At 40.1% G+C, this 14,727-nt stretch overlaps 1 protein-coding gene across 2 annotated transcripts in view; it reads right to left on the reverse strand.

Moving 5' to 3' along the window:
• Positions 1-14,727, reverse strand: part of Sec24a (SEC24 homolog A, COPII coat complex component) — a 60,545-nt gene that overhangs the window by 32,651 nt on the left and 13,167 nt on the right. For both annotated transcript variants that reach the window (XM_040748579.1, XM_040748580.1), the window contains exons 3-9: positions 11,719-11,874; positions 9,308-9,385; positions 8,532-8,692; positions 7,796-7,968; positions 6,233-6,335; positions 4,232-4,358; positions 805-914 (exon numbers count right to left, since the gene is read on the reverse strand). In XM_040748579.1, the coding sequence (XP_040604513.1) occupies positions 805-914; positions 4,232-4,358; positions 6,233-6,335; positions 7,796-7,968; positions 8,532-8,692; positions 9,308-9,385; positions 11,719-11,874 (908 nt within the window). The remainder of the gene's footprint in view (positions 1-804; positions 915-4,231; positions 4,359-6,232; positions 6,336-7,795; positions 7,969-8,531; positions 8,693-9,307; positions 9,386-11,718; positions 11,875-14,727) is intronic.

The raw sequence follows: 14,727 nt of genomic DNA on the forward strand, positions 1-14,727 counted from the left end.
TAATAATAAGCCTGAGCTATCAGCAAAGCAGTTGTATTTAATATAAGCCTCTGAATGGTTATTTGGGAATCAGTAGGCAGGAGAGAAACATCCGTTTACCCACTAAAGGGGAACTTCACACACCTTTACTCTCTGAATATCTTAATCTAATTACATGTGTGTATGTGCATGCATGTGCACATATGTGATGATGTGTGCACATGTGGGTATATGCACATCATAGCAAATGAATGGAAGTCAAAAGATAACTTTCAGGATCTGGTTTTCTCCTTGCACCTTCGGGTGGGTTCCGGGAATGGGATTCAGGTCCTAGGCTTGCACAGCAAGCATTTCTACTTGTTGAACAAATACTTTCTCAGCTAAAAACAGAATTTTGTTAAAAGTTATTATATTGTTTTATTTAAAATTCAGTATTATAGCTGGGGTTATGGCTCACAACCATAATCACATCATTTGGAAGCCTAAAGTAGGAGAATTATGGGAACTTTGAAGCTAGCCTCAGCTAACTAGCAAATACCAGGCCAACCATGGCTACATAGCAAGATCCTTTCTCAAAATAAAATAATCAGCATACCCCCCTCCTCAAAAAAAAGAAAAGAAAAGTAAAAGAATGCTTACCATGCCAGGCGTTGGTGGCGCATGCCTTTAGTCCCGGCACTTGGGAGGCAGAGGCAGGTGGATCTCTACGAATTCAAGGCCAGCCTGGTCTGCAGAGTGAGTTTCAGGACAGGCTCCAAAGCTACACAGGAAATCCTATCTCAAAAAAAAAAAAAAAAAAAAACCCAGAAAAGAAAGAATGCTTACCATGTATTCTGAAGGAGCCATAAACTCAATAGTAGCATTCTGAACTTCAGGCCTTCTGTGAGGTTCTCCATAAACTCTGGTTAAAGGGTTGTACATGAATTCTTCAGGAACTGTGCAATACAAGCAATATATTGATAAAAGGATTAACTCAATACCATGCATTTGTATATTTTAATTTACATGTTGTAATTAATTTAATTCAAGCTAAAAATAAAGTAACAATTAACTTTTAAAAGGGGCTCCATTAAAAAAAGGGGGCTCCATTTAAGCTCCTCCCACAATAGATGGCTATAAGAGGCTTTGCTGACAACTGTAGTTACTGTGACTTTCCCCAGCACTTGATGTCTTGTCAAAATTCTTTTTGTTGTTGTTTGTTTTTTTGAGACAGAGTTCCTCTGTGTAATAGCCCTGGCTGTCCTGAAACTCCACCTGTAGAGCAGGCTAGTCTCAGACTTACATTAAATGTCACTTGTCTTCCTAAATCTCACAACTGTACAAAGATTAACCTTTGACACAGAAGATATAAAGACTGGTTTCATTAATACCAATTGCCTTTATACAACACCAGTTGCCTCAACTTGTTATTCACTATGCTCAGAGCTGTCACTGAAACCCAGCCTGCCAGGAATTGCTTAAATCTTTAGCCTGGGTGAGGTGATACATGCCTATGATCCCAGCATGTGAGAGACTGAGGCCAGAGGGGGGGAGGGGTCACTAAATTAGGTGTCAGCCTAGGCTACCTAGCAAATAAATACCAGGCCAACCTGGGGTAGTATGTAAGTCCCTGTCTCAAAAATTAAAGGGCCAGCAAGATGACACAGCTGGTCAGGGTAGCTGCTGCCAAGTTTAACAACAACCTGAGTTTGACCCTAGAACCCACACTGGGGACAGAGGTTACTGACTCCTGCCAAGCTGCCCTCTTATCTCCATGTGCATGTTGTAGCATGTGTCTCCTACCCCCCCACACACACACAAAGTAAATAAACGTGATTAAAAAATTAGCAAATGAGTCACAACGACCAGCACCAATCTAAAATCTTTATGTACTCAAAGGGTAAGCTATAGTTTATTAAGCAGCTCAATGGCACATGAAGGAGGCTACAACTTGGACAGGGTCTCTGTGGCTGTCCTGGCACTCAATTTGTAGACCAGGCTGGCCTAGAACTCACAGAGATCGACCTGCCCTTGCGTCTTGGGTGCTGGGATTAAAGGCCTGCACCACTACCACTTGGCTAGGAGGCTACAGCTTTTATCACAACTTCATTTGTGCATTACTGAACATATACTCAAGATTTTAAAGGTGATGGCCAGTGGTGGTGGTGCAGGCCTTTAATCCTAGCACTCCGGAGGCAGAGGCAGGCGGATCTCTGTGAGTTCGAGGCCAGGCTAGACCGATAGCCTCCGAAACAATACAGAGAAACCCTGTCTCGTAAAAACAAAACAAAACAAAACAAAATCCCATTTCGAGGTCAACCTAGTCTACATAGCGAGTTCCAGGACAGTCATGGCTACATAGAGAAACCCTGTGTCAAAAAAAAAAAAAAAACAAAACAGACAAAAAACAACAACAAAAGATTAGGAATTAAACACTATATATTTTCTCCTGAATTTTTATAAAGTAGAGAATATACTTGGTTTTGCTTTGTAGCCCAGGCCAGTCTTTAGCCTCTTCAAGGGTTCAGGTTACAGGTTTGTGACACCACACTCAGCTATAGTCTCAACTCTTAATTAAATTTCTTCCAAAAATATATTTAATCTTTTCCTCTCTTGTCCTCTTCTCTCTCTCTCTCTCTCTCTCTCTCCCCTTTGTCTCTCTCTCTCTCTCTGAGTAGTCAAGGTCTGCCCAGGTTGGCTTTGAACTCTCCTGTATAGTTCAGGGATAACCCGCTGCCTCTGTCTCCCAAGTGCTAAGAATTCTAACAGAGTGCCGTTGGTAATATGATACTCTTCAAATATAAATTATGAAGTAGTTACTGAGAGAGCACGCCTCTTCTTCAGTTACTGATCAACTAACCTAGTACTGCCCCACTCTGTCCAAAACCAGTGAGGGAATAAGGCAACTGGCACGTATGGACGTACTTTCTTTTACCCTTGGGGGAAAATTGTACAAATTAATTTCAAAACAAAGTATTTATGGCTGAAGACAGCTTAGTGGGCAGAGTGCAATCTCCAGCACTACATAAACTGGGTATGGCAGCATATACCTGTAATCCTAGCACTCAGTAGGAAGAGGAAAGAGGACCAGAAGTTCAAGGCATCCTTAGCTGCACAGTGATTTCAGACTAGCCAGGGACACGTGAGAAACTGTCCCAAATAAAACAAAACAAAAGCCGGGCGTTGGTGGCGCACGCCTTTAATCCCAGCACTCGGGAGGCAGAGGCAGGCGAATCTCTGTGAATTTGAGACCAGCCTGGACTAACAAGCGAGTTCCAGGACAGCCTCCAAAGCCACAGAGAAACCCTGTCTCAAAAAACCAAAAAAAAAAAAAAAAAAAAAAAAAAAAAAACTTACATAATACTGTGAACTATTCCACTTACAGTCTCAAAATGATAAATGTAAAATATTGTCTCAAAATTATCTCTTTTCTACCTGAAAATACTTATTTTTATGTATAAAGGCATAAAAAAGGTAACAGTAACCATCTGAACTAAGACTGATTATCTGTAGATCAAGTAAATAAAAGGGCTGTTTTTCTTTTTTTCAAGACAGGGTTTTTCTCTGTGTAGCCCTGGCTGTTCTGGAACTTGCTCTGTAGACCAGGCTGGTCTCAAACTCACAGAGATCCGCCTGCCTCTGCTTCCTGACTGCTGGAATTGAAGGTGTGCCCCATCACTTCTCAGCTAAAGGCTGTTTTTCTTGAGCTGGGCTACCATCCTGCTCAGACTCCCTAGTGGTTAGAATTAGAGGTCCTTGTGCTGTCTCTGTCTCTCTCAAGACAGGCTCTCTCTCTATATAGACCAGGCTCTACCTGCCTCTACCCTCTGAGTACTGGGATTAAAGAGGTGAACCACCAAGCTCAACTCTTGTCATTTCCTATTTTTTTATTACCTGCTTTTCTCTACATTGCAAGTAAAAATTAGAAAGTGTTTCAAAGGGCTGGAGAAACAGCTCATCATTAAGAGTGTATACTACTTTTGCGGAGGATCCCAATTCAGTTCCCAACACCCACATCAGGCAGTTCACAATCACCTGGAACTCCAGCTGCAGAGGGATCAGATGCCTACACACACACACACACACACACACACACACACACACACACAAATTAAAACAAATTTTTTGTTGTTGCTTTTTTGAGATGGGGTTTTTCTGTGTAGCCATGGCTGTCCTGGATCTCACTCTGTAGAACAGGCCAGCCTTGAACTCACAGGTACCACCACCATCTGACTAAGTAAGTTTTTTAAGACAATGTTTCAAAAATGCATACCATCATTGACTCGATAACATAAGTTACATTTCCATCTTCTTTGATCAAGAAAGTTGACAAAAGGGTTGATGTAAGTCCTGCATGAACGGCATCTCACAATTGTACTGGAGGTGACTACAGGCAATTGCTGGAGAAAAAAAAAAAGCAAAGTTGTTAAAGGCAATGTTCGTTAAGTTGAACAAGAAGACATTAATCTATCCCTTCCAAATAACTAGCAAGACATTGTGTGGCCTCCACAATAAAATGTATCAGACAGGTCTCACCATGTTGCCCAGATTAGTTTCAAACTCCTGGACCCAAGTAATCTTTCTGTCTCAGCTCTCAGAGGAGAAAGTATATTCTAAAACAATGAAGAGTGAAACTGTTGCATAGTCTGACTTTATATTAAGAGACCTTAATTCTCTTATAACTATTACAAAGTTAAATGGTATTAAGCTTATCAACTAGTGGGTAAAAGCATTTTGTAGTACAAGCCTGATGCCCTGAGTTTGATCCCCAAAGCCCATGTCAAAAACTGGATGGTGTGGCAAGTATCTGTAATCCCAACAATTCTACTGTGGTATGGGAGGTGGAGACAGGAGAACCACCCAGAAATCCTTAGGCCAGCTAGCCCAGAGTTCACAGCACAGCACAAACAAGATAGACTGTCTCAATTAAGTTTGGAAGGTGAGAACTGACTCATAAAATGTTTCTGACCTCCACCTGCAAGCATTCAAACTCACATATCTATATCATACATACACAGTAATAACAAAATAAAAAACAAAATTTCTCAGTCTTCATATAAAACAAAACAAAACCCTCAACTCAGTAAGGGAAGCCAAATCTTGTGGCCCATACTTATAATTCTAGCATTCCAAAGGCCAAGACAGAAGGATTCTTATCAGTTCAAGGCCAGTCTGAGCTACATAAGAGCACAAAACAGAATCTTTAATCAAACAAACAAACAAAAATCAATAAAGGGGTTGCATAGTCTAACTTAGGTGTGCAGCACCTGTCCAGCATTTTTTATTATAATCCCCAATACAACCACAATTAATCAACCAATCAGACAATAAATCCCACCAACCACATGGTGATTCTCAAGAGAATGAGAACATGTTTGATCCCAGAGAATTAGGACAAAAGTGATGTAAAGCTTTTTTAGATTTTATAACAACTTCTATTTTATTTTATTTACGTATGGGCAGCAACTTCTTAGAGCAATTGACTTTACTCCAAAAGCAGCAAAGTGGGAAAGCTAGGGTAAACTATTTTAATGGTAATTTACAATTTAGTTAAATAGAATAGTTCTTTTTTTTTTTTTTTTGCCTATTTTTAAAGAAGTGTCTCAGGGATTAGAAAGACGGCTCAGTGGTGGTGGCACACACCTTTAATCCCAGCACTCGGGAGGCAGAGACAGGCGGATCTCTGTGAGTTCGAGACCAGCCTGGTCTACAGAGCGAGTTCCAGGACAGCTTCCAAAGCTACAGAGAAACCCTGTCTTGAAAAACCAAAAAAAAAAAAAAAAAAAAAAGGAAAAAAGATTCCTGATCACTCTTCCAGAGAACTCTCCCAGAGTTCTAACAGCAGTCTGCGACTCCAAGACCTGACATCCTTACACAGACATATGTGCAGGCAAAGCATCAATGCACATAAAATATGAATAAAGAAATTATTTTTTCTTAAAGTGTCTAAGTATGTAGCTCAGACTTGCCTTAAACTTAAAATCCTCCTGTCTTAGTTCCCTGAATGTTGTAATTGCAAGTGTGCACCACCACGCCTGGGTACAATTTTTGTTGTTATTGTTTATGTCCATCTATATAGCATCCCTTGGGTTTTTCAACAATACTTCTCTTACCTTGTTCTTAAATTGTAATAAATTGTTGTTTGAGTTAGAAATTAAAAATGAAAATAACTCTGCCACATAACAGACTTTATATTCATTCTTACACTATTGCAGAAACACTTCACCACTTAAATAATATCCACAAAACATTTACTTCCTCTAAAGAAGCATACCACTAGATCTTTAAAAGGGTGGAGCAGCAGCCCCAAAGGAAGCTTGGCTTTATTCAGTAAGGCCTGAGTCTGAGGGATGTTAGTCAGCGTGCATCGAAATAACCTGTTGGGGGAGAAAATGCACATGTCAACTGCTGTTATCATTATTTATTAAATGAAATAAAAAAGCGCATACTTTAATCTTAGATCAGATTACAAATGAATCATAGACCTTAAATTTTATATTTTTTAAATATTTAAATTGCCATATATGCCACACATAATGAATCCAGGTCCCAGGAAGCTGAGGCACTAGGATTACATTTTTGAAGTCAGCTTGGGCCACAGTGAGACCATATCTCAAGAAACTAAAATAGAAAATTAAATCAAAGACCTACTATTCATAAAGAATAGTCTCATCTGGCTTCTATGTAAAATAGTCTGGACTAGCCAGGCATTGGTGACATACGCCTTTAATCCCAGCACTCGGGAGGCAGAGGCAGGTGGAGCTCTGTGAGTTCAAAACCAGCCTGGTCTACAAGAGCTAGTTCCAGGACAGCCTCCAAAGCCACAGAGAAACCCTGTCTTAAAAAACCAAAACCAAAACAAAAGTAATAACTAATTATTACCTTGGAATCAGTAGGTGGTGACTCAAATCCTCAAACAAAAACTTTATTCTTTAATTAATTCATTAGTTAATATATTTATTGTTTTTGATGGGTTTTGGTATGCCACCTAAGCTGGTCTTGTACTCCTAGGCTCAAGTGGTCCTTGTATGTCACTTGACCAAATAGCTAGGACCACATGTGCACACTAGCACACAAGGTCAAAGGGTTTTGAAGAGCAGTTTACTAAAGCTTTTAAAAATATTATGTCAAAATAACAAATTTCATAATTTATGAGTCTTTATTACATACATTTAAATGATTTAGGGACTAAAGAGTTGAGCATAATGTCTTAGAATCTGGGAGGCTAAATCAAGGAGAATAAAGTTTGAGGCCAGGCTGGGCATGGTGGCGCAAGCCTTTAATCCCAACACTAAGGCAGAGGCAGGCAAGAACTCTATGAGTTTGAGACTAGCCTGGTCTACATAGTGAGTTTCAGGAGCCTGTCCTGGAACTAGCTCTGTAGAGATTCACCAGCCTCTGCCTCCCAAGCGCTGGGACTAAAGGCATGCGCCACCAATGCCCAGCATAGTAAGCATTCTTTTACTTTTCTTTTCTTTTTTGAGGAGGGGCTGATTATTTTATTTTGAGAAAGGATCTTGCTATGTAGCCACGGTTGGTCTGGTATTTGCTAGTTAGCTGGGCGTCAAGCTGCAACTCTTACAAGCTGCCATGCTGTTTAAGCTGGTTTAGAGGTCAGGCTCATGGTGGACAAGAAACCACAGGGCTGGGAGGAGGCTTCAGAGAAACAGTAAGAAAGTCCAAAGTGTTATTTAGAACACACAGGTCTCAGGAAAGTAATAACAGTCCTATCTTAAGATATATAGTCTACCTGTACAGCTTATTCATAACACCTAAAAAGCACATTAAAAAACTTAAACATAGATACTGTCATAAGAAACGATATTTGAAGCCTTACTCTGGGTTACAGTTGAGTTTCTGGATGTCTTCGTGCAAATTTGGAACTGGAGGTTGCAAAGGTGTCGAGGGAAGCATGTTCCTTTCTTGAAGAAGATTGACAATCCTTAGACCCTCTGGATGTAGACTTAATCCACTCATGCTTGCAGTTAAATGATTAGCACCTACGGGAGTCTACAGACAGTTTCAAAGTGAATAACCTTTGTAGGTGTATAGGGCTTGGGTAGAAGAGCATCATCTAAACTCTGGCCACGCTGAGGTTCTAGAGAAGCAAACAAGTACAAAAGTCTTATGAAATGGGTCTGGAAGCACTGGCTGCTCTTCCAGAGGTCCTAACTTTAATTCCCAGCACCCACACAGTAGCTCACAAACATTTATAATGAGATCTGGTGTCCTCTTCTGACGTGCAGGCAGAACACTGTATCCATAATAAATAAAAATAAATCTTCCTTTAATCCCAGCACTAGGGAGGCAGAGGCAGGCAATCTCTGTGAGTTCGAGGCCGGGCTGGTCCGACTGCCTCCAAAACAATACAGAGAAACCCTGTCTCGTAAAACCAAAATAATAATAATAAAATAAATCTTAAAAACAAGCCTTATGAAATATTCATTTTTATTCTAAATGACTATAAAATGTTCATTGTACCTTTAAAATATATATATATATTTAGAAATACACACACACACACATATCTTGAACCAAAATGTTAAAAAAATATTTTTAAAAAGGGGGTTTACCTGAGTAAAGGCCTGGGGGCCACTTGGGTAATTCCGGGAGGAGGGTGGCATTCCAGCTGAACTAGGTGGCGCTGTGTTCTGGTAGCCAGGTGGTAGGGAGGGGTATGCATATCCCACACTTCGGCTCGTTTTGGGGTTCTGATTAATAAGCTGTGGTGTTGCTAGAAACAAGGTAACTTTTAAGTTCTATTTTAAATTCCAGAATACATAATACACCATAATGAGCCATTAAATTATGAAAATTAAACATCAATTCTTTTGAATTATAGTTTCATTTATCAACTTACAAAGAAACAATCATTAGTAATAGCAAGATCAATAATGATCCATTAATTGTGAAAATTTAACATCAATTCTTTTGAATTATAGTTTCATTTATCAACTTACAAAGAAACAATCATTAGTAACAAATAACAGCAAGATCAATCAATAGACTACAGCCATAAACACATAAGCAAATAAGTTCAGCATAGTTCATTTACATCCATATCATATAATAAATTTCATATTCAGGCTAAATTTCATTTAAAAAACTTTAACAAATTCATCCTAAATGCAATTTAGGGGCTTAGGTACATGAATTTAAACATGTATATATAATTGATTAAAATGCACACATAAAGTCCAAAGTTCCAATTTAGTATGCCTGGAAGTAAAAAAATAACTGTGGGTACATATATATATATAACATAAACTTTTTTCTCTTAGTTTCCTTCAATGAACACATATTACTTCTATAATCAGAGAAGAAAGAAAAATGTTCATAAGCATCTCACCCAAGAAGCCTCCTCCTTCAATTTCATCATAAGTACTATGAGCCACCATAGGTCCATTATTGGCATTTGATATAATACCTAAAAAGAAAATCCATCAACAAGATTTAAGTCAGAATGACTGCAACCGGGCGTTGGTGGCCCACACCTTTAGTCCCAGCACTCAGGAGGCAAAGGCAGGCAGATCTCTGTGAGTTCAAGGCCAGACTGGTCTACACAGCGAGTGCCAGGACAGACTCCAAAACAATACAGAGAAACCCTGTCTCAAAAAACAAAACAAACAAACAAATCCATAGTTTCTCTACAAAATGAACTAATCTAAAAATTTAGAAACCCTTAATAATAATTTAAATCCCAGCCTATCAAGTGTTAGATGTTGCCAGGCACTGTGGTGCATGCCTTTAATCCTAGCACTGGGAGGGCAGATGCAGGTAGACCTCAGTAAGTTTGAGGCTAGCCTGGTTTACATGGTGAGTTCCATGCCAAGGCTACATTGCAAACCCCTATCTCAAAAACAAAACCACCACAAACAACAAAATCTGGTTAGAGAGATGGCTCAGTGGTTTAAGCACTTATTGCTTTTCTAGAAGACCTGAAGCAGGTTCCCAGAATCTACATCAGGTAGCTCACAAACATCTGTAATTCCACAGGGATCTGGTTCTTGTGTCTGAGGGCACTGCACACATGTGCACATACCCACACACAGACACATACTGAGAAAGAATAACAAATCTTTTTGTTTGTTGGTTTTTCAAAAAAGGGTTTCTCTGTGTAGCCTTGGTTGTTCTAGAACTAGCTCTGTAGACTAGGCTGACCTCAAGCTCACTGAGATCCTCCTGCCTCTATCTCCCAAATTCTGGGATTAAAGGGGTGCACCACCACTGCCCAACTACAACAATAAGGCTATAACAATAAATGTTTAAAGGTGCCTGCCATCAAGCATGTAGATGAACTGAGTTGATCACCAGAAAGGTGTGAAGGAATGAAACCATATGCTAGAAGGAGTGGACCAACTTCTATAAATTGTACTCTGACTCTTGCATGTGTACACACACACACACACACACACACACACACACACACACACACACACACACAGAGCCTGGTCTACAAAGCTACACAAGAAAAAAACCTGTCTTGAGAAAAGGAATGACATATACTTGAGATGACAGATACCCTAATTATTCTGTCTAGATGGATCATCACATATTATATCTATCAAACCATCACACTCCACCCTCTAAATATGTACCTTAAGTTGTCATTTTTTAAAAGCTCAAATGTGAAAATAAAAATTTAAATACTGGCAGGAGAAAGGCCAATAGTAAAATTGGGGAGGGGGAGTTCCTCAGTGCCTGGAGAGATCGTTCACTGGTTAAGACCATGTACTGTTCTTGCAGAAGATCCAAGTTCATTACCAGCATCTGTGTCAAGTAGCTAACAACCTCCAATAACTTCAGCTCTGGGGTATTTGACATCTATGCCTTCTTCTGGCTTCTTGTGGCTCCTGAACTCATGTGCATATACCCACACACATAAACATGTATTTAGAAATAAAAATTGTTTTAATTTTTATTGAAAAAAAAGAATATATCTTAGTGGTTGAATGATTGCTTAGCACACATAAATTCCTGGATTCAATTCCCAGCTTAGCACATAAAAAGATCAACAAATTAAAGACAGCTGCTGGACTGGAGATGGTTCAGTGGTTAAGAGCTCTGGTTACTCTTCCAGATGACTAAGGTCCAATTCCCAGAACCCACATGTTGGCTCACATCTGCCTTATAACTCCAGTTCCAAAGACCTCGATGGACTTCTAGCCCACCTGGGCACCAGGCATACATGTGGTGTAGACATACATGCAGGCAAAACACATAGCATATTAGAAGGTGTGTGTGTGTGTGTGTAGAGAGAGAGAGAGAGAGAGAGAGAGAGAGAGAGAGAGAGAGAGAGAGAGAGAGAGAGAGAGAGAGAGAGAGAGAGAGAGTTTAAAGGAAGTTGCTGGCTAGCTGCAACACAACAGTAGAGTATTTGCCTAGCACGCACAAGATCCTAGATTTGATGCTCAGCACCACAAAACAAACACAAATAAAATGGAATAAATGAAAAAAAATGCAAGTTTTTAAAACTTTGCTTGTTGAGATGAGATATCATGCAGCATAGGCTAGCCTCCAAATTAGACTCCTAGATGCTGGGATTACAGGTATGTGCCAAATACACCAATGTTTCAAATAACTTAAATGCAGGCTTTAGGAAAAAGGAATCTTTTTTTTCCTGGAGATTGAAGAAGGATGATACAATATTCTAATTCCAATGTATCTAGAAACAGGCTTCTAAAGCTCGGGATGCAGTTCACATCTTCCTTCCAATCCTGAGCTGAGACTGAGCAGCGGCTTTGCCTTCCATTTGCTTACCTTCCTGGTTGACAGTCGAATTCCGTGAAGGTGGGAATGCAGCAGCCCTAGGAGGTGCTTTCTGGGGAGGTGGGCCTCCAGCTGGAGGGGGCCCAGGAGGAGCTCCTGGCTGAAAAGTGGTAGGCAGAGGTGGATTCTGTAAGGGAAGTGCAGAACCTATGGAAACATGGGTTTTTCACGTCATGTACGAGCTTAAGACAAAGGTTTCCAACAGTCTTTACTAAAACCAAGCAGATTTCTAAATTGAAATTTTAAAATAAAAATAGCCACCAATAAACTAATAGAAATACAGTAACTTCCTAAATTTGACACTCTATGTGCAGTCTACATTTTATAATTCTTTCTTACCATGATTCTTATCTGTCAGTTCTTAATGCAATATAAATAAATCAGCAACCCATAATCTCAGCACTCAGGAAGCTGGAAGTCAATCCAAGCTAGACTGGAGGTAAGACCTTGTCTCTATACAAAGTAGATGCACACATCAGTACCAAATCACTTCTAGGGTAAACAATATTCTGATTATCTTTTTCATTAACTGATCATAAAAAACTTTAGGAAGCCAGATGGACTATCCCAAGAATAAATTAAAATGAATAAAATTTGTGAAAAAATTTGGGGGAGTGTGGCTGGAAATAGGGTTTCTCTGTGTAGCCTTGGCTGTCCTGGCAATCACTCTGTAGATCAGGCTGGCCTCAACCTCACAGAGATCCACCTGTCTGCTTCCTGACTGCTGGGATTAAAGGCACATGCCACCACTGCCCAGCTATTCTGTTTTTATTATGGTATAACTTCTTTTTTTTTTTTTTTTGGTTTTTCAAGACAGGGTTTCTCTGTATTGTTTTGGAGGCTGTCGGTCCAGCCTGGCCTCGAACTCACAGAGATCCGCCTGCCTCTGCCTCCCGAGTGCTGGGATTAAAGGCGGCCGCCATCAATGCCCGGCCATGGTATAACTTCTTAAAAATGAAATTATAGGGCATTCCTCGCTAGGTGGCTCTCTAATGTCATTATGGGGAGGGAGTTCCTACTCACTTTCCTCTAATAAATCCACATTCTCTGTTTAAAAATGAGATTGTGGCCAGAAATAGTGGCACACGCCTTTAATCTCAGCAAGCAGGCAGAGGCAGGCTGATGATCCCTTTGAGTTTGAGGCCAGTAAGGTCTACAGAGTAAGTTCCACAACAGCCTGGGAAACAAAGAGAAACCCTGTCTCAAAAAAAAAAAAGACTAGAGCTGGGAATTGGTGGTGCATGCCTTTAATCCCAGCACTTGGGAGGCAGAGGCAGGTAGATCTCTCTGAGTTCGAGGCCAGGCCAGTCTGGTCTGCAGAGTTGAGTTCCAGGACAACCTCCAAGATGATCTTGAACTCTGATCCTCCTGCCTTTACCTCCTGAGGACATGCTGCCATGCCTCGCTTATGAGGTTCAGGAGAACTGGGGGTACACACCCAGATCTTCAGCTGGGCAAACACTCTACCAACTGAGCTCTACTTTCAGCCATTCTCCAGTTTTTTGAGACAGAGCCTCACTATATAGTCTTGAACTCATGATGCTCCTCCTACCTCAGCCTCCTGAGTGCTGGATTTTATTTTTAAGACTTATGTTTATTTTATGTGTATGGGTGTTTTGCCTGTATGTATGTCTGTGAACATACATGCATGCAGTGCCCACAGAGACCAGCAAAGGACAACAAATCTCCTGGAGCTGGTATGATAGTTGTGAGCTAACTAGTACAGGTGCTGGGAGCCAAACCTAGTTCCTCCATAAGAGCAGCCAGCGCTCTTAACCACTGAGTCATCTCTCCAGCTCTTTATGTATTGGGGTCATATGCATGTATCCCCTATACCAGGTTCAAAAGCTCATTGTTTTTATACTTGTTAGTGACACAGTTAATACATTTTACTTATATGTATTTTATAAAACCAAAAGAACAAAGATAGCCAAATACGAAAAATTTGAAAAACTCATACTGTTAAATTCTCCAGGACCAAGTGGAAAAAAAACCTTTGTTATTAATAAATCTTATTGATTTAACAAGAATTAATCAGTGTTCATTGGGAAAGTAAAGATTGCTGCCATGCAGCTCCCTTATCAAGAAAGCATCCATTCATCTATGACAGTACACACAATTTAAAAGAACAAAGGGCAAGGTGCACTCCCAACTCAGCATTAATAGGAATCTATGACCATGACACCAAAAGATGTCTAACCACAAAGCTGCAATGGCTTAATGTTTAACAAAACACAAGTTAGTTTACAGGTGTTTTTCACGTCTTAGAACATTTTGAATTCAGAACATGCTATATTACATAAAAGAATTGTTTAAAAAGTATTTCAAGACAAGATTTATCTATGTATCCCTGGCTGTCCTGGAATTCACACTGGAGACCAGGCTTAAAGGTGTGTGTCACCATGTCAGGCCATAAAAGAGACTTTACTGGCAGAGTAATTCCTGTTTCTTCACTGCTGGGAATTGGTCCTAGGGTCTAGCACAAGCTAGGCAAGTGTTAAACTGATCAGTACCTATTTATAACATGAAGAGTCAGAGTTCTGGACTTGGCCTTTTCAGATCCCTAAAAGCTAATTAATGTGAGGGTAAAAAAGGCAGGGAAAAAAAAAACAGAAAACAGACAGGCTTTGGTTGTGCACGCCTTTAGTCCCAGCACTTGGGAGGCAGGCGGGGATCTCTGTGAGTTCAAGGTCAGTCTGGTCTACAGAGTGAGTGCAAGGATAGGCTATACAGAGAAACCCTGTCTAAAAAAAAACCACCAACAACAAAAAACCAGCCAAACAGAAAACAGAATGTGAGACTAGAAACAGGTACAACTTAGAATAGGCTTTTTCCTTTTCCCCTTTTTTCCTTTAATGCCCTGTGTCAAAGGAGGGTTAGGTTGTTTTTTTTTTAATTATTATTACTTATTTTATGTGTATTGGTGTTTTGCCTGCATGTATGTCTGTGTGAGGGTTTCAGATCTTGGAGTTACAGACAGTTATGAGCTGCCACATGTGG

This window comes from Mesocricetus auratus, unplaced genomic scaffold (genome assembly GCF_017639785.1).
Source record: "Mesocricetus auratus isolate SY011 unplaced genomic scaffold, BCM_Maur_2.0 Super-Scaffold_100007, whole genome shotgun sequence".
Lineage (NCBI taxonomy): Eukaryota > Metazoa > Chordata > Mammalia > Rodentia > Cricetidae > Mesocricetus > Mesocricetus auratus.